General features: G+C 42.7%; 1 protein-coding gene across 2 annotated transcripts in view; it reads right to left on the reverse strand.

Annotated features, from left to right (window-relative positions):
- The window catches only part of LOC143769594 (neurotensin receptor type 1-like), a 35,609-nt gene extending 11,179 nt beyond the window's left edge, over window positions 1-24,430 (reverse strand). Inside the window, exon 1 of one of the 2 annotated variants that reach the window (XM_077258289.1) lies at window positions 23,993-24,430. Coding sequence is in view for 1 of the 2 variants with exons in the window: in XM_077258287.1 (XP_077114402.1) it covers window positions 22,866-22,971 (106 nt within the window). In the remaining variant the exon portion in view is untranslated. Of the gene's footprint in view, window positions 1-22,865; window positions 22,975-23,992 lie in introns of those variants that run through there. The other variant, XM_077258287.1, reaches the window with a different exon arrangement.
- Window positions 24,431-25,390: the final 960 nt, after the last annotated feature.

Here is a 25,390-nt window from a genome sequence, read left to right on the forward strand (position 1 = left end):
ATGTCAATTCTTTCACGGTTTCTGCAGCATTTTTTTTTTCACCCCTAAAAAGCAAAAACACTGGAAAAGCCACAACCCTGCATTTCTGTTGCTTTTTTGATGAATGTAACTAACTTTATTAAACATGTTCTGAAGACAAATGACACATTATATTCCGCACCAGAATTGCAACGAAAACACAGCAAAACTTGATTTTTGTAAGTAGCTTTTTTACAACCAAGAGAGGAGGTTTTGGCTGCAGAAAAAAAACGCTGCAAAAAAGAAATGTGTGAATATAGTCTTAGTCTGATATAATTTCATTGAATATGCCATAAATGTCTGATAGATGTGGGACCTTCCACTATTTCCAGAAAGGATCCTATAACTTCCATCTAGGCTGAATGATGAGCCATCAATTATCTACTAAATCCAGGTGGAAAAATAAATTTAAACTTGAATTTGCACAAGGGCTGTGGAGTCGGTAAGACAAACCACCGACTCTGACTCCTCAATTTCCCTTACCTTGACTCCACAGCACTGGTCTCTACTGAGCATGTACATAAAGTGCAGCACAGATTCATCTCAACTAGAAGCCGAGATCCTTAGATCAGGAACAGAACAGACTTAGAACATTTCTTAACTTTCCCAAATTCTACTGAAAACCTTTAGAGCACATCCTGCACTGAACCCAATGTATTATATATTTTGGAGTATGTCCATTTTATACCAACTCCACCAAAATGGACTCCGACTTCACAGCCCGGCTTCGCACTCTATTCACTTTTATTTGGTAGTAATATTACTTTTACACATCCATTAGGCCGGTTTTACACGTCAGTGTCTCCAGTACGTGAGGTGACAGTTTCCTCACGTACAGGAGCAACTGACACACATAGACCCATTAAAATCAATGCATCTGTTCAGATGTCATTGATTTTTTGCGGACCGTGTCTCCGTGTGCCAAACACGGAGACATGTCAGTGTTTGTGGGAGCGCACGTATTACACGGACCCATTAAAGTCAATGGGTCCGTGTAAAACACGGACCGCACACGGACGTTGTCCGTCTGCAGTCCGTGTGCGTGCAGGAGACAGCGCTACAGTAAGCGCTGTCCCCCCACATGGTGCTGAAGCCGCGATTCATATCTTCTCTGCAGCAGCGTTTGCTGCAGAGAAGATATGAATAATAGTGTTTAAAATAAAGATCTATGTGTCCGCCGCCCCCCCACCCCCTGTGCGCCCCCCCCCCCCCGCTGTCCTGAAAATACTCACCCACTTCCCTCGTTGGCTGTCGGTGCTTCCTGGTCTGGCCGCGGCTTCCACTGTATGCGGTCACGTGGGGCCGCCGATTACAGTCATGAATATGCGGCTCCACCTCCCATAGGGGTGGAGCCGCCTATTCATGAGTGTAAATGAGCGGCCCCACGTGACCGCATACGTGGAAGCCGCGGCCAGACCAGGAAGCACCGACAGCCAACGAGGGAAGCGGGTGAGTATTTTCAGGACAGCGGGGGGGCGCACAGGGGGTGGGGGGGAGGCAGACACATAGATCTTTATTTTAAACACTATTATTCATATCTTCTCTGCAGCAAACGCTGCTGCAGAGAAGATATGAATCACGGCTTCAGCACCAGATGCTGGTACGTGTGGTACCCAGCACGATGCGTGTGGTACCCAGTGGGCACACGGGCGGCACACGTGTGCCGCAAGTGTGCCACACTGATGTACACAAGAAACGTAGGGGCACACGGACACGGATAATTCCGGTACTGATTGTTTCCGGTACCGGAATTATCTGGACATGTGAGACTGCCCTTAAACACAGTGCTCAAATTGCAATATTCTTCCCAACTAATGTGTCACCTAAGGTGAAGAGAACTAGCACTGCAATCCGAGCATACTCCATGTATCACACCCAGACACGGGTAAGTCTGGTGGATGACACAGCATATAAATATGACGGGATGGAAAATGGAGAGGAAGGTCCTAACGGTAGGAAGCGGGGGATGGGACACCTCCTGACACCAAGCTGTGCTTGTCTCTAAGCTTCCCTCACTCCCTATATGGGTCCTTACCCCCACCACTGTCATGTGCCTAGTCCCTGTCACCTCTGCTATCCCTGGATAGTGCAAGGATGCTTGCCAATGCAGATGATATATACAGGGAAAGAGACAAATAAGGGACAGACAAAAAGGATACTACTCAGCTCAGAATGTTCTGCTAAGCTCCACAGCAGCAGAGAAAATGTCACCAGTTAAGCAGGACTCCCACAGCAGCAATATCACAGTCATAGGCGAGCTCCACACACCAAGCTGGTCTGCATAGAAGAAAACTAGCTGATGGGTCATGTGACTATTTAAAGGGAGATGGGAGTGGTTACCAACCAACATCAGCTGACCAGTCTAAAAGAAACTGCTAGCAAAAGACTGGCATTAACTCTTGCTGGAACAAAAGGAAAAAACATTTAAATTTCCGCAGACCCAGAGCTGCCACGAGTCCCTTACTGATTCATGACACCACACTTCAAAGATGCATGAAGCCAGTCTAAGCAGACAATGCTCGCTCAGAGGTTTCCGTGTATCCCATAGTAGTGAATGGAAAGAGCTACGCACATGCAAAGCCAAATTTCCAATTTTTTCCCATCTGGATTTGGTAGTCAATCGTCATCTCATCAAGCTAAATGGAAGTCGAAGGCCCCTGTTTTGTAGAGGGATCCCCATCAGACATTTATGTCATGTATCCTGAGGATATATAAAAATGCCTATGGTTGATCCAACACTTGTAGACCATTTTACCTTTTATTATTCTATATAATTGCTACAATATTGTGCAAATGACCAATAATCAAAACCAGGGGCACAAAAAAAAACACTTGGAAAAAAAGAAAATCATTAATCTGATGCGCTAGAAAATCCCGTCTAGTGATTGCTCCCAATAACCTCTATTGCTCAGTATGCTTTTATCCTGGCAAACAACCCTCAATCAAGGTTGATCTCTGGCGCTTTGACAACAATATTTGTGCATTATCCTGCATATGGGGAGCTGTGGAATACAAGTAATCCCATTTATTACTGGAGGCAAAATTCCAATGTACTGGTAAGAGCGATGTATCATAATCATAAAGGAGATGTTGCTGAATTTTTGGTTTTCTCAATTCTCATTCATTTTTTTTTTTCTAACTTCACACCACTTACTGATGGCTTCACTTTCTGGAGTATGTGGTCATGCCACTTTCCTCAAAACCTTACCCTTTCCCCATCAGAACCAAACTCTTTTCCAAACAAACTGTATAAAACAAAATAAATTGTCCAAAATGAGAAAATCAAAACTCCAGGTTTGGATCTTGGAAATTTTTCAGTTTTATTATATCTATAGATTTAAAAGAAAAAAATCCATCGCACATCCAATTTGGTGGAGCATTTTGAACGTATGTTCTTTACAAAGTCTAATATCACACAGGACGTTCCCATCCCACCTAATTGTATAAGAAATAGGTTTAAACCCTCATGGAATATTGTGTGCCGATATGCACCAAATTTGGTACATTTTGTCCCAGGGTGTAGGGACATACAGAGTAATATAAAGTCACGGCCGAAATGGTTCCAGAAAATGAAGTATTTCTCCCAGGAAATTATTGCAATTACACACGCTTTGTTATACACATGTTTATTTCCTTCGTGTGTATTGGAACAGCACAAAAAAAAACTGGGAAAAAAAGGCAAATTGGACATAATTTCCCACAAAATGCCAAAAAATAGGCTGGACAAAATTGTTGGCACCTCTCCAAAATTGTGGGTAAACAACTTTGTTTCAATCAATGTGATGCTTGTTCAAACTCACTTGTGGCAAGTAACAGGTGTGGGCAATATGAAAACCACAACTGAAGCCAGATAAAAAGGGGAGAAGTTGACTCAGTGTTTGCATTTTGTGTCTGTGTGTGTCAGACTAAGTATGGAGAACACAAAGAGAAGAGAACTGTCTGATGACCTGAGAAAGAAAATTGATGAACAATCTCAATCTCCAGAGATCTTCCTTATATGTATGTTAAAATGCTCTTTATAATGCTTCATTAGCTCTGCGGAGGTGATGTACAGCATATGAACACTTACTATTTCTTTCTCCGCAGATCACCCTGTGATGTGATAATGTCTTAACCATTTGGTGCTTCGGGAGAAAGCAAAAAGAGAGTTTTTGCATCTCTTGCGGAACAAAATGTATCTGGAATACAGACACAAAACTATTTACAAAGTTTCCATTTGTGACCAATAGTGAAAGGTTGTATTTGACATAAGATATCATTGAGCACTATGCATTAGTGTTACAAATAGATATAAGGCTCCAGTTGATGGGGCAGAAAATAAGTATTTTTTATTTGTGCGGAGGTCAGCAGGTTATTTAGGTTTCTTATTTCGAGATATTTAGCGTTCTCCCTTAGTTGTTCTCAGCTTAATAAGTCTTCCATTCTACAGACAAAACTAATTTACTGAGCTACACCCGGAAATGAGCGGAATTTCTCCGAAAACTCCTTTTACGTTATGTGCACACAAAAACTTTTTCAGGCGGAAATCTGAAAAACCTGTCAGGAATTCAAAAGAATAAATGTATGCATTTCTAGGTGAAAACTGCACGCTGTGCGAATGTTCAGGCGTTTGGACGTGTGTAAATCACTGTTGTTAATCGAAGGTTTCTAAAAGAAGTGACCTGATCATTTTTCTGCAATTTTCCGCTCAGAAAACCCTGTGTACTTTACCGGATAACTCTGAGGCAAGGCTCAAAAGAATGTCTGGAAGAGCGCTTCATTATTGTTTTTTTATGAGCAGAATAAAGCAAGCCGCACAGCTTCTAATATCAGAGCTATTCACTATCGTGGAGTGCAAAAAAACTGGACGTCCGAAACAACAAGGAGGTGCTTGCGTTGATATAAAGTCTATGATACAATAACTGGCAGTAGAAAAAACGCCTCACCAGGCTTGCAGTTCAAGTGTTCTTTATTAGATCGCACACAAAGGCATCTTCACGGCACGGGGGAGTAACAGAGTGCAGGAGTGCAACAGACGAGACGACGATGGCCGTTTCGCGCTAAGAAAGAGCGCTTCCACGGGTCTGCCAGTTATTGTATCATTATTGTTTTTGCCTACAAAATTAGTACTAAAGACGTCACAAAATCCACGGAAAAACCAATCAAAAAGCCACTGACGGCCAAAACCATTGGAAAAACGCTTAAGAAACGACCCGTGGAAAAAAACATCACAAAAGACGCTTTCAGAAAGAAAAAAAATAGTTTCCTGAAATGTCTTTTACTTGAAAAACTCAGGAAGTTCGCCAGAGATTGAAAAACGTCACACAATGTCTCTTTCAGGTGGGCGAACCAGCCTACTTTTCCTAGATTAGGACCCTTCACAAATTGCCTTTTTTTATGTGAAGCATCTTTCCTAGCATTTTTTGGGTTGCTTCCTGAGTGGTTGTTTTGATCACCAGTTGTTTTTTTTTTTAGTGTTTTTCTTTTTTTATTTACTGGCATTTTTTGGACGTTTTTAACTCCGATTAACAATGAAGAAACCACTGGTGATTTTTCAAGCAGAAAACGCTGGTAAATGGCTAAAAAAATACGGTATACTCGGGCATCATGCAGCATCTTTTGAGCTTTCCAGTTGACTTGTATTGTAAAGCATAGAGCGTTTTCTGAGCAGAAAATGTCTGAAGAATGGATTGGTGATGCCTGAAGAATGGACCAGTAATGCCTGAACAATGTACCGGTAATTCCTGAAGAATGGACCGGTAATTCCTGAAGAATGGACCGGTAATGCCTGAAGAATGGACCGGTAATGCCTGAAGAATGGACCGGTAATGCCTGAAGAATGGACCGGTAATGCTTGAAGAATGGACCTGTAATGCCTGAAGAATGGACCGGTAATGCCTGAAGAATGGACCTGTAATGCCTGAAGAATGGACCTGTAATGCCTGAAGAATGGACCGGTAATGCCTGAAGAATGGACCTGTAATGCCTGAAGAATGGACCGGTAATGCCTGAAGAATGGACCTTGGCATCCTCGGGAAGCTGCAGCGGTTAAAAGACACTCAAAAGCCTGAACATGTGCATGTGTTCATTATTGCGTCGTGTTTTGGCGGACCGTAGGCACAAAAAAACATTACAAGTAACTTTTTTGTGCATCGTGTCCGCCATTTCCGACCGCGCATGCGCGGCTGGAACTCCGCCCCCTCCTCCCCAGACATTACAATGGGGCAGCGGATGCGTTGAAAAACTGCATCCGCTGCCCACGTTGTGCTTCTATTTCACAGTATGCGACAGGCTGACGCTAGTGTGAAAGTAGCCTAAGTGTGACAAACATGCAAGAGTGTAGGAAATCAGGAAGGGGGCAAACACTTTTTCACATAATAAATAGATAGATAAAAGATAAAGGATCCAACCAGCATTTTGTCAGTGATGCAGCCTAGTTAATGGCACATATATCATTTTTATGTAACATATTGATTCCACATTTGCCATTCACATTAGAAATGTCGCAGCAGTGCATCTCTTGGAGAAAATGGTGTTTGTGACATTTTCCGGACCAAAGACATGTCAGCCATCTGTGACCTTTTCCAAATTAAGTGGCTTCTCTAAAGAGCAAAAATCTAGCATCCTGACCTTATAAAACACGAGACATTTAACTTATTCTAAGACTATTTTTCTATTATATTATGCAACAAATATAAAATAACACTCTCCATATCCAGCAATAATAAGGACGGCGTTGTATTACACGTGTCTCTAAGAGCAGCGAGCAGAGCGAGCGCCAATCGCTGCTGAAAATCCATTTAGTTAGTTTATTGTCAGCGACTTCTATATGTAACGGCCACCAGTGCACATTCGCACCAGCTTTCCTCGCCCCCCTGTGTAGCATTCACAAGGTGCCGATTACTTAGTCATCAAAAAGTCCTCATATGGCTATGGGGATGTAAAGATCAAAGACGTTATGACTCTTGGAAGAAGGGGAGGGAAAAAAAAGTAATTAGCAAAAGAAGCAAACAATTGCCCTTGAGGGAAGGGGTTAATACATACTTAATTAATTTTGGTTAATAAATGATTACTCTACATCTGAAAACAAATACAATCTAAGTAAATGCACAAAGCAGCATGAGCCAATTACCTGCCCCCGCTTCTTATTCCTCAAGTCCATTTCTTTTACAATGTCGGTTGACTAGAATTATCGAGATTGTTATATGCCCATCAATAATAAATTGGTGTCGGGTAAAGTCAGTGGGAAATGTGTCACTAATGTCGGGTTATGGGCAGTGAGTCAGGTCACCGGCACTTTTTTTTTTTCAAGCGTGTGCTCATTTCTTAAACTGCTGAGATTTTAATCTGATCCTCTGGTTCTAGTATTTTTAGCTTCATTTCTTAGTTCTGGGCCTTTAGATGGAGCGGACCCCAACGTATTCCAATTGTTTTCCTAAGATTGCAACTTTAATAGATTGTGTGCTGTTGTTTCAATAAAATCAGTGTTTTATCAGCAGGAGATTATCATTACAGGACTAGGTGCCTCCTGGTCCTACTGCTCTGTGTAATCCCACCCCTGCTGCTGATTGGCAGCTTTCTGCCTATGACATTGCACACGTGAAGCAACCAATCAGTGATGGGGGGGGGGGTGTTATACAGAGCTCAGCATTGAAATCTCTGCTAGATCTACAGGAGAAGAAGCTGTGATTGTATGAAAATGACAGCAAGCAGCACAGTAAATGACACATAGCTGGAATCAGGATCTCTGCCTCTGCACCATGCTGATGTCAAATTGCATAGCAAAAACCTGGTGACTGAGTCCCTTTAATTCAAACAGGGGTCTCTATTGAGTTTTGGTGTCATAGCCGTGGGATAGGTGGGTTCCCAGCAGTGGCATCCCCAGACACCTTACCTATGCTGAGAACAATGCCTTCCATGAGTCAGGGGTCAAGTTGCGATTGTTACATCTATAGCTCGGACATTCAGTAAGATGGGGATAAGTAAAATGTTGCGATCTTGGGACAAACGCTTTGAGGGCCCATCTTTTATCGTTTGACTTCCCCTAAGCCAACTCTATTTCTTTCATGGTGCCATGAAATATTAAAGAAAGTAAGTAGATAACCACCTATATATGAGAGGAGGGTACAGAGATCTTTCTAATCATCTTTTTACACCTAGACCAGCAACGGGGACAAGGCGGCATCATCTACATCTAGAAAAGGTTTAATAATAATCACAGAAAAAGGCTCTTTACTTTAGGAGCAGTGAGATTATTATTTATTGTAAGAGCAGTGAGATTATGGATTCTTTATTGAAAGAGCAGTGATATTATGGATAATTTATTGTAAGAGCAGTGAGATTATGGATTCTTTACTGTAAGAGCAGTGATATTATGGATTCTTTATTGTAAGAGCAGTGATATTATGGATAATTTATTGTAAGAGCAGTGAGATTATGGATTCTTTATTGTAAGAGCAGTGAGATAATGGATTATTTATTGTAAGAGCAGTGAGATAATGAATTATTTACACTATGTTCCAAATTATTATGCAAATTACATTTTTCTCGGATTTTCCTAAAAGGTCGGGGCAAATGACAGTCAGTCTAATAAAAGTCATCACCTGTTAGAATATACTTCGAATTTTATTGGTGAAACCTCCCAATGATAACAGTATAATCTCCAAAATGAATAAAAACTCACAATGCACTGTTCCAAATTATTACGCACAGTAGAATTTCTAAACATTTGATATGTTTTAAAGAACTGAAAATGCTCATTTGTGGAATTTGCAGCATTAGGTCACATTCACTGAACAATAAAGCTATTTAACTCCAAAACATCCTAACAGGCCAAGTTACATGTTAACATAGGACACTTCTTTGATATCACCTTCACAGTTCTTGCATCCATTGAACTTGTGAGTTTATGGAGAGTTTCTGCTTGTATTTCTTTGCATGAATTCAGAATCGCCTCCCAGAGCTGCTGTTTGGATGTGAACGGCCTCCCACCCTCATAGATCTTTTGCTTGATGATACTCCAAAGGTTCTCTATAGGGTTGAGGTCAGGGGAAGATGGTGGCCACACCGTGAGTTTATCTCCTTTTATGCCCATAGCAGCCAATGACTCAGAGGTATTCTTTGCTGCATGACATGGGGCATTGTCATGCATGAAGATGATTCTGCTCCTGAAGGCACGTTTCTGCTTTTTATACCATGGAAGAAAGTTGTCAGTCAGAAACTTTATATACTTTGCAGAGATCATTTTCACACCTTCAGGAACCTTAAAGGGCCTTACCAGCTGTTTCCCCATGATTCCAGCCCAAAACATGACTCCTCCACTCCTTGCTGATGTCGCAGCCTTGTTGGGACATGGTGGCCATCCACCAACCATCCACTACTCCATCCATCTGGACCATCCACAGTTGCTCGACATCAGTAAACAAGACTGTTTGAAAATTAGTCTTCATGTATGTCTGGGCCCACTGCAACTGTTTCTGCTTGTGAACACTGTTTAGGGGTGGCCGAATAGTAGGTTTATGCACCACAGCAAGCCTTTGAAGGATCCTACACCATGAAGTTCGAGGGACTCCAGAGGCACCAGCAACTTCAAATATCTGTTTGCTGGTTTGTAATGGCTTTTTAACAGCTGCTCTCTTAATACGATGAACTTGCCTGGCAGAAACCTTCCTCATCCTGCCTTTATCAGCACGAACAAGTCTGTGCTCAGATTCAGCCACAAATCTCTTCACAGTATGATGATCATGCTTAAGTTTTCGGGAAATATCTATTATTTTCATCCCTTGACCAAGGCATTCCACTATTTAACGCTTTTCAGCAGCAGAGAGATCCTTTTTATTTCCAATATTGTTTGAAACCTGTGGCCTGCTTAATAATGTGGAACATCATTTTTAAGTAGTTTTCCTTTAATTAGAATCACCTGTAAAACTAATTATCACATGGGTTTCAGATTGATTTCAGTGATCCATTGAGCCCTGAGACACAATACCATCCACGAGTTTATTTGAAAAACAAAACAATTAAATCTGTATGACACTTAAAGCCAATTTGCATAATAATTTGGAACACAGTGTAATGTAAGAGCAGTGAGATTATGGATTATTTACTGTAAGCGCAATGAGATTATGGATTCTTTATTGTAAGAGCAGTGAGATTATGGATTATTTACTGTAAGTGCAATGAGACTATGGATTCTTTATTGTAAGAGCAGTGAGACTATGGATTCTTTATTGTAAGAGCAGTGAGACTATGGATTCTTTATTGTAAGAGCAGTGAGACTATGGATTCTTTACTGTAAGAGCAGTTAGATTATGGATTCTTTATTGTAAGAGCAGTGAGATTATGGATTATTTACTGTAAGCAATGAAATTATGGATTTTTTTATTGTAAGAGCAGTGAAATTATGGATTCTTTATTGTAAGAGCAGTGAGATAATGGAACTTTCTGCCATATGATGTAATGGATGATTCACTGCTAAAATTCAAGTAGGGGCTTGGATGCCTATCTTGAACAATATAACATTACAGGTTATGCACACTAAATTCTGTGATGGGACCTTGATCCAAGAAATTAGTCCGATTGCCGTATGTGAAGCCAGGAATTAATTTTTCCCTTAATATGGCGCTATTAGTATCTGCCCCATGGGGTTTTTGCCTTCTGGATAAACTGTCACCGTCCTTTATGAAGTCCTTCTACAGCCTCCATCAATTTTCACAGATTGAACTCGTACCCATCACAGTGTACATGGCTGGTCACATTTCAGAAGTTTTCTTGGCGACTGTGTGCATCCCTCCAAAAAAGCAAATGCTTGTCCATTTTTGATACAAGTCATGGATCAAACACTCCAATGTAAGTCCGTGAAAAAAAAACAACAAACAAACAGCATTAGGCTGCCATGATAGGTGTGTGCTAGTGGTCAGATTGTCTTCCTTGGTTCATAGGAGAAGCTTGAGAAAACCTTGTCAAAACAAAATGATGATGATGAATCTCTGCTGGACTCGCAGACCTGACGCTGATGAAAATCTGATCCTGCACATTGATGAAAATGAGTCCGTTATTTGTGGACTGTATCAGCGAGTGTAAGCCGACGCCTTATTGGCAGGAAAGCATCAGATAGCGCTCGGCCATGTGAGCGAGCCCTTAAGAAAAGATACTCCGGTTCTGTTGCTTCCTGATGAATGTAAAAAGTGCCCATCTATCTGCCAGGAAAAAATGTACTATATTTTATGGTAACTGGCATCTGATTTTCTCTCCTTTAATTGTTAACACTGTATATTGTAATGAACAAAAGGAGTTTGATGGATATTTTTTGCATGATTTAATGTAATAGCAGAGGGGGTCACTTTTTTTTTAACTTAAAAGCATGTACTGTATTTGGGACTAAAAATGATTTTTCTTTTGCCGTTGGGTTTCACTGAAAATGTTGCACCGTTTGGCTTTTACAGACTGATTCCCTGCACATTCTACTGTGATGTGGTCTGTGGTTATATTTCAGCTTAGAGGAGCTCAACCAAAGAGTTACACACTCCCCGTCAGAGAATTATCGTGAGCTCACTGGTGGATTCTCAGTTAGCTCCTTCTGCAGCCAGCAATAGACAGTGCAACAGAAAAAACTAATTGCAAAAATAAAATAATTTTTAGCCCCCTTAAGAAAAAAAAGATAAATTGTCCTCAAAGGTGGACAACCTCGGATATCTGCTGACAAACTGTGCAACATGGGCTGTTGGGTTGTCGGAGTTAGGTGAGGATCTAAACTTGTCTCTCAAGCCCTGTTCATATGATATTAATCATCTCTATCTATATATATATATAAGAGGCATCGTGATTACTCGCTAATCCCGCCCCCTGCACAGTAACTCCACCTCCCACATCACCACACATAATCCCGCCCCCAACACATCACCACACATAATCCTGCCCCCCACCTCATTACCACACATAATCCCACCCCCCCACCACATCACCACACATAATCCCGCCCCCCCACCACATCACCACACATAATCCCGCCCCCCACCACATCACCACACATAATCCCACCCCCCCACCTCATCACCACACATAATCCTGCCCCCCCACCACATCACCACACATAATCCTGCCCCCCCACCACATCACCACACATAATCCCGCCCCCCCACCACATCACCACACATAATCCCGCCCCCCCACCACATCACCACACATAATCCCGCCCCCCACCACATCACCACACATAATCCCACCCCCCCACCTCATCACCACACATAATCCTGCCCCCCCACCACATCACCACACATAATCCTGCCCCCCCACCACATCACCACACATAATCCCGCCCCCCCACCACATCACCACACATAATCCCGCCCCCACCACATCACCACACATAATTCCGCCCCCCCACCTCATCACCACACATAATCCTGCCCCCCCACCACATCACCACACATAATCCCGCCCCCCCACCACATCACCACACATAATCCCGCCCCCCACCACATCACCACACATAATCCCGCCCCCCCACCTCATCACCACACATAATCCTGCCCCCCCACCACATCACCACACATAATCCTGCCCCCCCACCACATCACCACACATAATCCTGCCCCCCCACCACATCACCACACATAATCCTGCCCCCCCACCACATCACCACACATAATCCTGCCCCCCCACCACATCACCACACATAATCCCGCCCCCACCCCATTACCACACTATTGTTATTAACTTCATTTTAAGTTAATTTACCACCTGCGTTAGCGCTATTGAATGTTGTCATTATTTACTTTAGTTTAATCACCAGCAGCGTTAATTAGATAGCAATGAGCGTGCCGAGCGTTAGCTGGCTGGAAACAGCTAGTTTGACATAATTGCAAGAAAAAGCTTGCTCTGATGGATGCCTTACAGTGGCATTCCTCATATATACAGTAGGTTCCCATAGACTTTTTTTTAATTATTTTGCACAATATGTTTTGTAATGCATACTATTGTATGGAATAACATCACCTGATATACCATTTCTTATCTTTTTTTGCATTATAACTTATACCAACCTAAAGGAGGGCAAAAAACCCACTCTTTTGCCCTCTGTCTGGTTAACAGACCACTATGGTGTACACACATCGCTTTCATGATACTAAGTAGAAAATGTTGTAACTCCTTAATATATTTCAGTGACCACCATTTTTCTATATGGACCACATCATGACCATGGTTCAACAGTAAAATGTACAAAGGAGCATATACAGAAACAGGAGAATATATGATAAAGTGTTTGAATAACCAATAAGCTTATGGTGTAAAGAGAAAGAAGGAATTAAAAAAAAAATTATAGGGGGGTTACTGTTTCTAGTCCCCTTACTGTTTATTAGTTTAACAGTGGCTTTCAGTCTGGGCATCCATACAAAACACTGGCAATGCATTAAATGGTGCTTGCACTTTCCAGACAACTTGATCTAATTTGATAAATAATGTGATAAATATTCAATCCGCAAATCACTTTATTTATAAATTGTCTTATTTCTGGAAAATCCATCCAAAATGGAGGCCACTAGGTGTCTCCCTTCTGTGCAACTTGATGTTAACTACTGGTTGTCAAATGTAATTCGTCTCTAGAAGAAGAGACACAGAGGGATTACAGGGACTGGTGGCGGGTCTTTGTCTCTCTACAGGAAGTGGGGGCGGGTCTATTTCTCTACAGGAAGTGGGGGTGGGTCTATGTCTCTACAGGAAGTGGGGGTGGGTCTGTGTCTCTACAGGAAGTGGGGACGGGTCTATGTCTTTTTACAGGAAGTGGGGATGGGTTTATTTCTCTCTGCAGATAGTGGGGGCAGATATATGTCTCTCTACAGGAAGTGGGAGTGGGTCTATATCTCTACAGGAAGTGGGCGTGGGTATATGTCTCTCTACAGGAAGTAGGGATGGGTCTATGTCTCTACAGGAAGTGGGGATGGGTTTATTTCTCTCTGCAGGTAGTGGATGCAGGTCTATGTCTCTCTACAGAAAGTGGGGGTGGGTCAATGTCTCTAGAGGAAGTGGGGATGGGTTTATTTCTCTCTGCAGATAGTGGGGGCAGATATATGTCTCTCTACAGGAAGTGGGAGTGGGTCTCTATCTCTACAGGAAGTGGGGGCGGGTATATGTCTCTCTACAGGAAGTAAGGATGGGTCTATGTCTCTACAGGAAGTGGGGATGGGTTTATTTCTCTCTGCAGGTAGTGGGGGCAGGTCTATGTCTCTCTACAGAAAGTGGGGGTGGGTCAATGTCTCTAGAGGAAGTGGGGATGGGTCTCTTTCTCTACAGCAAGAAAGGGCCAGTCTATGTCTCTCTATAGGAAGCGGGGGTGGGTCTATGTCTGTCTGCAGGAAGTGAGGGCAGGTCTGTTTCTCTACAGGAAGTGGGGGCAGGTGTTGTGAATTTGGATTCTGGGCTCCCCCGGTGGCTACTGGTGGAATTGAACTGGTGTCTTCATCTTCTCTGTTCACCTGTTCCCATCAAGATGTGGGAGTCGCTATATAACCTTGCTGCTCTGTTAGTTGCTTGCCGGTCAACAATGTTATCAGAAGCCTCTCTGTGCTTGTTCCTGCTCCTAGACAACTACTAGATAAGTTGGACTCTTGTCCATGTTTGTTTTTGCATTTTTGTTCCAGTTCACAGCTGTAGTTTCGTTACTGTGTCTGGAAAGCTCTTGTGAACAGGAATTGCCACTCTGGTGTTATGAGTTAATGCCAGAGTTTTAAAGTAATTTCTGGATGGTGTTTTGATAGGGTTTTCAGCTGACCATGAAAGTGTCCTTTCTGTCTTCTGCTATGTAGTAAGTGGACCTCAAATTTGCTAAACCTATTTTCATACTACGTTTGTTATTTCATCTTAATTCACCGCCAATACATGTGGGGGGCCTCTGTCTCCTTTCGGGGTATTTCTCTAGAGGTGAGCTAGGACTAATATTTTCCTCTGCTAGCATTATTTAGTCCTCCGGCTGGTGCTGGGCATCTAGAATCAACGTAGGCATGCTACCCGGCCACTGCTAGTTGTGCGTTAGGTTTAGTTCATGGTCAGCTCAGTTCCCATCTTCCAAGAGCTAGTTCCTATATATGCTGATGCTATGTTCTCTTGCCATTGAGAACATGACAGGCAGGTCTATGTCTCTACAGAAAGTTGTGGCGGGTGTGTGTCTCTACAGGAATTGATGGCCCCAAGACTACATAAGGGCCCTGCTGAAGGAACTTCAAGCATCCAGATTCCGGCGTAAGGACTACTGCCTCTTTCGGCTGTTGAGGGTACGGCGAATCTAGGCAGAGAACAGGAAGCCAATGTTTGTACTTTATTCATTTCCTTTCATTAAATCATTACCTTGTTGGACTGCAGCTGTGTCTGGAATGCATTTGTCCTGCCTACTTCTGTACAAGGGTCTATACTGACTGTGGCTTAGTTGACTCGGCTGGGACTACCACCCCGAACCACCTTGTTACAGAGGGTCTATGCCTCTCTACAAGAAGTGGGGGTGGGTCTATGTTTCTACAAGAAGTGGGGGGAGCGTCTTTGTCTCTCTACAGGAAGTGGGGTGGGTCTTTGTCTGTACAGGAAGTGGGGGCAAGTCTTTGTCTCTACAGGAAGTGAAGTGGCAGATGGCCTTTGTCTCTCCACAGGAAATGTGGGTGGATCTTTATCTCTGTGCAGGTCTTTGTCTCTCTATGGGAAGTGGAGGCGGGTCTATGTCTCTCTATAGGAAGTGGGGGCTATTGTATGTCTTTCTACAGGAATTGGTGGCAGGTCTATGCCTCTCTACAGGAAGTGGCGGTGGGTCTATGTGTCGCTACAGGAAGTGGTAACTGATCTTTGTCTACAGGAAGTGGAGGCGGGTCTTTGTCTCTGCAGGAAGTGGCAGCTGGCCTTTGTCTCTCTACAGGAATTGAGGGTGGATATTTATCTCTGCAGGAACTGGGTGAGGATCTTTATCTGTTCAGAAAGTGGGGGTGTGATTTTGTCTTTCTACAGGAAGCGGGTGCAGACCTTTGTCTCCATGGGAAGTGGGGGTGTTTTTTTTGTCTCTCTACGGGAAGTGGGGGCAGAGCTTTATCTCTCGGTCCACCCTGCTCTCCATTCTGTTAATCTGCATTCAAGAATGACAGAGAGGTAGACTTTCTGTTCTGGGCAGGTAAGCTATTGGACAATGGAAGGAGAATGCTTGCTAGGAAATAAGGGAAAGAATGTTCCAATACTTATAGTACTGGCTGAAAACTGATGAAGAGGAACTGCCTACTGAAAAAAGTGGGTGGCTGAAAAATTAGGGCAGCTTCTGGACATATTAGACTGATATTTGTGCCAAAATCTGTTTTACCTTGATTTTCTATGAGTTTTGTTGAAAAAGTGCATAAATCCACTTGAAAAACATTTAATATGGGAAGTAGTGCAGAGCAATTAAACACTTACTGGTTTCCATTGCGGACTGATTTTTATGGCTCCTTCCACCACCTAAAATCTATCTTTGACATCTGAGATGCAAGTGATGATACCTTGGGTCCTCCTCTTTTAATAGATAAATCTATGCACTTCATGTCTGGTCAGAAAACAGTAACGAGTCTGTATATACACAGGGCAGAAAGCATTCCCCAAAAATCAATATTTCACAGGAGGAAAATAAAGTCTTCCCAGACTGAAAGTGTAAAATAAGAAGTCATTCATCCCAGAGGACTTGGTAATTAATGCATTAATCAAGTTCAGAAGTTCTGGTCTCATTAAGAGAATCTCTCCGTTATCTCTTTGATACAAGTGCCAGAAAAAAATGGTTCAGCGGCATTTATCAATCAGATCTCCCTAGAGATCAATCAGTAGGACAACAAGTGTGCAGTATGAATTCATACGATGATCAACAAGACTGAGCGTGGACTAAGCTTCAATACTGTGGGCTGATTATCGCTGACCGGACGCCGTTACATCTCAAGATTCTGGTCAGTGTTTTGTATCAGTATTTGTAAGCTAAAGTATAAAAGAGTGCAAACCTTGATGGATAGCTCCCCTGACTAGTAATGATTGACCAAATCAGATTCAAAAGAAAGTATGCCAATTGCCGTGTAAAGACGTTTATTGCACTCTGAGGTCTCTCCAGACCCCAAAGGAAGAACATCAAAGTTGAGGTAACGGGTTAAAAAATGATAAAATGTATTATTCTTACTGGACCTAAACCTTTACTCCACCGCTGCAGATCCCCAGTCTTCGACCACAGTCTTTTGCTAATGCTGAAGCGAGAAATTGCCTGTGGGGACAAGGGGGGTCGGCAGGCACCCAATTCCACTAGCCGGAACCGCATGGACCAGGGATCGTCCCGCCTAACGTCCAATCTCCAGTTAACGTGGACATAACGCTACTCAGACAACACAGGGTGAGGAAAAACCAGTGTGGCAATGCTTTACTGATCCACAAAATAACAGATAACACACAGAACAGTCCCAACAAAATTCCCCAAGATGGTGCACATTACAGAGTCTCATCCTTCCACTGACCCGTCGGGATAGTGGCAGATGTTACATCAGGGTCGGCTACCCAACCTGTGGTACACACACAGAGAGGAGGTAACAACAAACATAGGAAGATGACAGTCCATTGAGTCCATATGAGGTACAAGGCCAGTTGACACGAGAGTCACAACCTGGCTTATCCGAACATCTCCATGGAGTCACGCGACCAGTGGGTTCCAATCCTGGCTTTATCCAAATGTATCCATGGTCCAGCGATGGTCAATGGAGCAGACCTGTTTTCTTCCAACCGGAGCCAAAAACCCCTAGGTTGTTTCCTGTAGAATGATAGATCCGTGTCCCTTGTGATGGAGCCATGATATTGGCTGCTGTCCTGTCTCTGGTCCTTTGGGTGTATACATCTTGGCAGAATCTCTGGCTGTCTCTCTACCCCCAGTCTCTCTGTCTCTGAGTCTCTTTATACAAAGGCATGTAACCGATTTTTAGATTTTTCCAAAAATATTTAGAATTGAGAGTCCTCAGTGGTTGATACCTTTTAATGGCTAACTGAAAAGATGGTAACAAATTGCAAGCTTTCAAGACTAGATTTTTCCAGTGTCCTTCAGTCCAGCATCAAAATAAAGGGAACAATGGTGATGAGATCAAGTAGCATTGCTTGATTATTTAATCTATTTGCATAGTTTTTCCCTCTCTGCTTTCGAAGTCACAAACTGGCTGCATAATACAATGCATAATTAGCATATCAACAAACATACCTATTCATCAAAGATAAGTGCACACTGTGTTATATGAAATATCAGCTTACAAGTCACTATTACAGGCTTACACAAGCAAAAGTATAGATAACAGCATATTTTACCTAGTTTGCTAAAAATAGTCGTCTGGGTAATTAAGATATAATTCAGTTTCTTCACATTGTCCTTATGTGGTTGTGTAGGGTTTGATGCACCCCATTGACGTGGGTTCTTCAAGTGCTGAGGCCAGTGATTGGCCTCATGCAGTATCGTAAAGGGGTGATTCATCGCATTGACGTGGTACCATGGCCAGTGATTGACCACACATGGTCGCAACTCATTGGTTTGGGTTCTGCCAGTGCTGAGGCTACTAAATGTTCATACTGTACCAAGTGAAGCCAATCCCTAATCTCAGGACCAGATAAACCAATGAACAGCACATGGGACCAAGGAGCTTTGGCGGATGGTGGCATACATACATACATACAGGTGAGGGCCTAGGACAAGTGAATATAATGTATTTCATTAATTTAATTCCATCTCATCAGGTTGGTTGTCATCAATTTGCTGAATTTGTGCAAATTAAATCCCCAAAATTTAGGGAAATTCTAACAAATTTCAATAAGTGCTGATTAAATCGCCCATCTCGTTTCATAACCTTTCATGTACATGGACGCTTATTTCGCTGCACTGCAATGCACTGCCGCCTCCAACTTATATATTTCCAGAGTCCATCCTTTCCTCAACCCTGAATCTACTAAAATGTTAGTGTGTGTGCAGCACCCCAGAGTCCTGGTTGTTGCAGTACTGTGGCTCCGCCACTATGGGGAGCTATGGTACGTCTGATTGCACTAAAGGAGTTTCTCTGACCAGGTAACACCTCACTACACTTCACACTCCGGCCACCAGGGGGGGTGGTCCTATCTAGTAGGCCACTCCTCACACTCTGGTAAAACTGGGGGTTGGACAGGAAGACAGAGAGAAGTAGCTGGGAAGAGCTAGTGAGAGGACCTGTCAGGGATGGGATCCTGGCAGACTCCTCAGAGCAGAACTAACCAGTGCACAAAGGGAATACAGTAAAGAGGAATTGGGACCAGAAGGAGGTCGTGCTGTTAGACCGACAACATCCTTCTGAGGCGCAAACAGTCGGTGGCCGGAACGCCGAGCAAGTAAGAGACTTTAAGTACACTGCAAACCACGGCCGGACAGCTAATTACAGGTTGGCTGTCTCACTTAACACCTAAGCAGACAACGGAGGCAGCTGTGGGAGAGGGGCGAATCTAGGGTCCCGGAAGAACTCCAGGCCTACCCCGTCATACGGGTGCGTCCTACCATATCATCAGGGGGACGGAGAGAACGAACATCAGAGACAGACAGAAACAGTTGTGAGGACTATCCCGGGAGCTCAGCAGGGAAGAACTACAACACCCAGCGCTAGAAGGTAGACACTGATTCCCACCTGTGAAGAGAACTCCTGATGTGCCTTTGGACCGGCCGGTCTCTGACAACCCTGTTGACAGCGCTCTGGACTGAGGACTCTGAAACCTTCAGTAAAGAGGTAAAGAGACTGCAACCTGGTGTCCTCGTTATTTACCGCGACCTGCACCCCACAACTGCACCGCTACACCACCACTACTTATTGCACTGGACGTCCCCCACTGACGGACAGGGCCACGGACCGGGTCTAGCCACCGTGACAACCCCAGGACTGAGACCTAGTAGCCCGGCTCCGGGTACCCCTAGGCCCTGCGGCGGTGTGGGGGCGCTCCATGTGCCCTCAACATCTCCCGCCTCGACTACTGCAATATCCTCCACTGTGACCTTCCTGCTAACACTCTCGCACTTCTCCAGTCCATCCTTATCTCTGTGCCCTAATAATTCACCTCTCCCCTCGCTACTCATCTGCTTCCCCGTTTTGAAAATTCCTTCATTGGCTCCCAATACCCCTACATATCCTTTCGCTGACCTACCTAATCTGACTCCTTTGTATAAGCATCCAAACTAATCTCCCGATATCTTCCAACACGCAACCTCCGCTCCTCCCAAGACCTTCTCGTCGCCTCCACACCCATACGTTCTTCACCCAGTCTCCTCCAACACTTCCCTCGAGTATCGCCCTTTCTCTGGAATTCTGTTCCCCAACACATCCGACTATCTGACATACTCGGAACCTTCATAAGGAACTTGAAAACCCATCTCTTCAAGAAAACTCCAGCCTCCAATGAACCCGCTACTTCCTCACCAACAACGGAGGTGCCGCAACCCTCCACCTTACTGTCTCCTTCCCCATTATCCCACAAGGCCAGGGTCTTCTCCTTTCTCTACCCTTCTGTCACTGTTAATTTGTACACCGTATTTTATTTTTGTATCTTCTCACGTACAGCACCATGGAATCAATGGTTCTCTAAAAATGAATAATTCCAGTTGAGCGTGCAAGGGTTTTCTAACTGGAGAAAGTGGAGCTAACCGTTACCAGACAGCAGCGGAGACACCTTATTTCCCAAGATCACAAAATTCTCGGACCTTAGAAATCCCCTGATATCATCACTTAGGGGATAGATGAGACGCCCCACACTGCAATGTATATGACCATCTTAAGACCCTGCGTCGCGTTGGCCATGCTCGTAAGAGAATGTAGATGTTCTGAGCCGTCGTGTATCTTCAGTTTCCAGCCTGCTCTTGGGTAATAACAACATGCATTTCTATTTGAAAGATATTTTTTAGATGAAATTTCAAAAGAACAGATTAAATCAATTTTTCTGATTGATGACATTACCTTGGGAACACTTGGTAAAGTCACCTGGTGCCTTCATGTGATCACAACTGGCCAGTCCAAAAGTAGAGGGAGTGTCTGAGACTACCTAAGCGCAGTGTGTTAAAGGGGTTGTCTACTACTCAGACAACATCTTCTCAATCGATATGTTTCCCCTATATAAAAGAATAAGGGTATGTGCACACATTAAGTATTTGCAGCAGAAATTTCTGCACCTTTTCTGCATCCCTTGGCTGCTGTGTAAAATATGTCCATTTTACCGCGGTTTTGTTGGGTTTTTGCATGTTTTTTGGTTGCGGATTTTTCCCCACTCATGGGTATAGTTGAAATGTGCAGAAAAATTCTCACCTCCTCATTCTCACCTCCTGAGTGTGATTTGATTTTCTTGGAGATGGAGAAAAAAGAGTTTCTCCACCTTCTCTATATTGTCAGTGCGTGAAAATCGGACCGCACTCTGAAGATTTTTTCCTCTAACCGATAGAGTTAAATGAGCAAACCCATCTTGGTCCGAGTAAAAAATCGGACATGTGCGCGGCCCCATAGAATAGCATTGATATGAGTGCTATCCATCAAATCCACGGATACAACTCGTCTGATTTTTGGGGTCGTGTGCACGAGCCCAGCTGGAAAGTCTAGCTCCAAGATCACTTCCAGCGAGACCAGAGATGGCTGATTTTGCACGGTTTGTTCAGCTATGAACCAGTTCACACAACTAATAATGACACATTACTATGAAAGTGCAATTCCGGGGTCTAATTACATCTAAATGATAGATGGCCTCCTCTGTTCCACATATTACATTCCATAACTGCACAAACACATCTTCCTCCTCTGATATTACAAGACACAGGCACAACCAGCCTCAGCGTCTTCCTTTCTTGTGCTAATTAAATGGTAACACTGGAAAATGTTCTCACTGCTGTTCTGTATTATCCATAAGCATAAAAAAAGATGTAAAGCAAAGTTTACACTTATTAATCAGGTGCATTTAGAGGTAAAGAATGGATTTCTATGGGTTTCCAACTAGTTCTCAAAAAAAAAATGGGTAAAAAATTAGATCATCTTCCATCTGTTGGTCCTGTATAAAGAATACATTTTTTTCCCCCGGAAACAGCGCCACCCTGCTTTTAGGCTGTGTCTGGTATTGCAGCTCAATTGCATTCATTTGAGTATTGCAATGCCACTTTCTGTATGAACACAAATCAGGTTTTTTTTTTTTTCTAATTGCATAAAATCCGTTTGACGACTGATGCAAAAATTGAAATTAGTTTGAATCGGTTTTGATTTTTTTTTTTTCAGTCTCATCAACAGAATCTAGAACTAATTTTTCCTCTCTTGATATTAGTGAAAGTGCACAATAATAGAAATACAATGAGAACAATTTATTTTGTACACCATTGTTTTTATGACTGCATGGATTAAAAAAAAAAAAGCGTCTACTTAAAGGAATTAAAGCAGATATATCGCTAGATTTCAAGATTTCATCATACAATATTTTATTAAATATATATTTTATAATATTTTATATTGAATATATGTATATATATATATATATACTGTATTATTATTTATTTATATAGCAGCACCATTAATTCCACGGTGCTGTACATGATAAATATTTATTTATATATTTAATTTATATATATTTTCAAAGGGAACCTATCACCAACAAAAATGCAGGGACCATGTTTTGCAAGAAAAAACATACCTTTCAAAAATATTAATTTTATATTCTCACTATATATATATATATATATATATATATATTTATGTATATATAGTATCATATACATTTAGTATCCTATGAAATCTTGAAGTCTAGCAATAATATGCTTTAATTCCTTTAATCTAATAATTAAATAAATGTATAAGACCTGTTGCTACTGGTGTACTTACTTTGAAAAACCATGTCAGAATCATTGCATACGTTATCTGGGGTTGTCCAGGCTTGGGATGACAGTCTGCAGTCACTCCACCTGCCTGCAGACTTCTGACTCCTCATAGTTCCATAGTTTGCAGTGCGCACGCTGTCAGGGTTCTCCATTCTCCAGTATTTGCATGCTTGTGGTCACGTGCTCATCTATTTGAAATGTGAGCAAATACTTACATACTTGCGGTCAATTGACTGTCCTCGCTCTCTGGCAAGATTGGAAAACCCAAGCCTGTACAACCCTTTTAATATTCCGTATGCTCACTTTAATATCAGGCAGGAGATTTTTTTTTTTTTAAATACAGACATTCTGAATTTATCTAAGTTAGTACACCAGCCCTATCAGGTCAACAAGATCTATTTAATAGTATATTGACTTTATATTGTGAAATGTGATCAAGTCTACACTGTAGCTATGTCCTCAATGGAATTTAGAAGAGTACCGAGCCCCAAAAGAAGGGGGGGGGGGGGGTCCTGCATATTGTCTCAGAGGAGAGTAACATCCTGATTATATTTTCACCCCCATCCACTTCCAATTTAAAGCCATGCTGCCCAGGACTGAGCATAATAAACGACAATCAACCAAACTGTAGGAGCAGGAAAAGAAAGTTCAATCCTGGGCATAAGTCCAGTGCCGATCCTAGCTCTCCCCCGGCATCAGTATCCCTATCCCCGCCATGTTCTTCATATAAGGCAAAAAGCCTTATATTATATAGTGAATAAATGTAATAATAAAAAAAAATCATCAGGAACCATTCTTCTACCTCTCTTTTAGGTACAATTTCCATTCTATGATAAAGCTAATAAGTCACTGGCATCTTGATCTTATATATAAAAGATTCTCTAAAATATCTCAGTTTGAAAAAAAAAACTTAAAAAAAAAAATCCATAAAAAGCCAAAATAAAGAATTGACAAAAATGTAAAATAAAAATAATTGCTTTAAGAGTGAACTATTTTCTTTTCCTAAATCCTAATATGTAATGAGTACGAGGAGCCTCTTACGTGGACGGGGTTGGGTTGTGGATGATGATTATTATGTACGGAGATGTGGATGATTGATACATTTGTCGTAATGAATGAGCAGCTACTTACTTTGGGCGATGTATCCGTGTCTGACGCCGGCTGCTGACAGAATCCTCTATCCAGCTGCTCTCAGAATGAAATGCATTTACTACATGATGCGGAGAGAGGGCAGATGTGGGAGGCAGCGATATTCTCCTATGTGCCATGGATGGCAAAGCCTCCGCATCACCACGCACTTATAGTCACCTTATCTTTTACCTGTACTGCCCATTGGCTGCCGGAAGGTGAATGATTCTGGAGAAAATTGTCAGAAGCGCATGAAAGAAGCTCGTGAGTGATCAGATCTGGAGATTGTGGCAGCGGTGATGTATCTCTGACAGTCAATTCATTTCAAGGCTATTACCTTTACACGTACTCATAGTAGCATAAAATAATGAAAAAAAAACAGGTTAGGGAATATTAAGACATTTTTCATATGTTGCTTCAACGCTATCTCCTATTATTAGATTTGCTGCAGATAACAGCTGCTGCGGAAGCTCCGATTCCCTGTGGATTTCCCATTCATAATTGTTCGGGTATAAACAGGCTTAAAATTGCAGATTTGTAACATTTCCAACACACTATTACTTGTTTCAGAGTAAGCATAACAGTCACTTCAGGTCGCTTTTTAGTATAAGCTGTCCTGTGTGTCCACATGAGCAATAACACTATTTCTGACCGTTATATAACGTGTATCCTGCATTTTTCACCAGTTCTCCCACTCTGCAGGTTCAATCTGTAATTTTCATCTGTCTCTGAATTAATGGATAGAGGTTAGCACACAGATATGAGGGATTCCTGCTCACCTGTCTATATGTAGGACATTTTCAGCATGGGGTATATTATACTGCAGTACTGAGCAGTACAACTGTGAATCCAGCTCTAGGGTGAGAAAATGAAACACTAGAAAGCAGCAACAGCAGCGGTGTGCCTGGGTTTCTCTCTTTCACTCTTCATCAGGGGAACAACCACAACTAGGCTAGTGCTGGGGGGGGGACCTGCCTATACCAGGAAGGGGACATATAAACCAGGAAAGGGCCCGGGAAGGGGGACACATATACCAGAAAGGGGGGCATGTATGTAATGCTCCAAACTTGTAGTGTATATGCCTTTAAGATGTAGCAGAGCTCACAGCTACCTCATTACCAGGGCCTGGGCTTGGTAGAGGAGGAGACATTTTGTGCCCAAGTGTAGTCACCTAAGAAAGCTTAAAGGGATTGTCCAATACATTGGATAATGCCATCACCGATTTAAACCTCGTAGACAAATATTTTTGTAAATACCTCTTGTTATCATCTGTGCCTGTGAGCGGCGCTGTCACTGACCGGTCACTCGGCATCACATGAGCCCGGCTGCAGCCACCATAGATGTCATGCGCTACTCTCCTGATTGGCTGGGCTGTGGGCGGAGCTTCGCCGCACGTCACAG

This window comes from Ranitomeya variabilis, chromosome 4 (assembly GCF_051348905.1).
Source record: "Ranitomeya variabilis isolate aRanVar5 chromosome 4, aRanVar5.hap1, whole genome shotgun sequence".
Lineage (NCBI taxonomy): Eukaryota > Metazoa > Chordata > Amphibia > Anura > Dendrobatidae > Ranitomeya > Ranitomeya variabilis.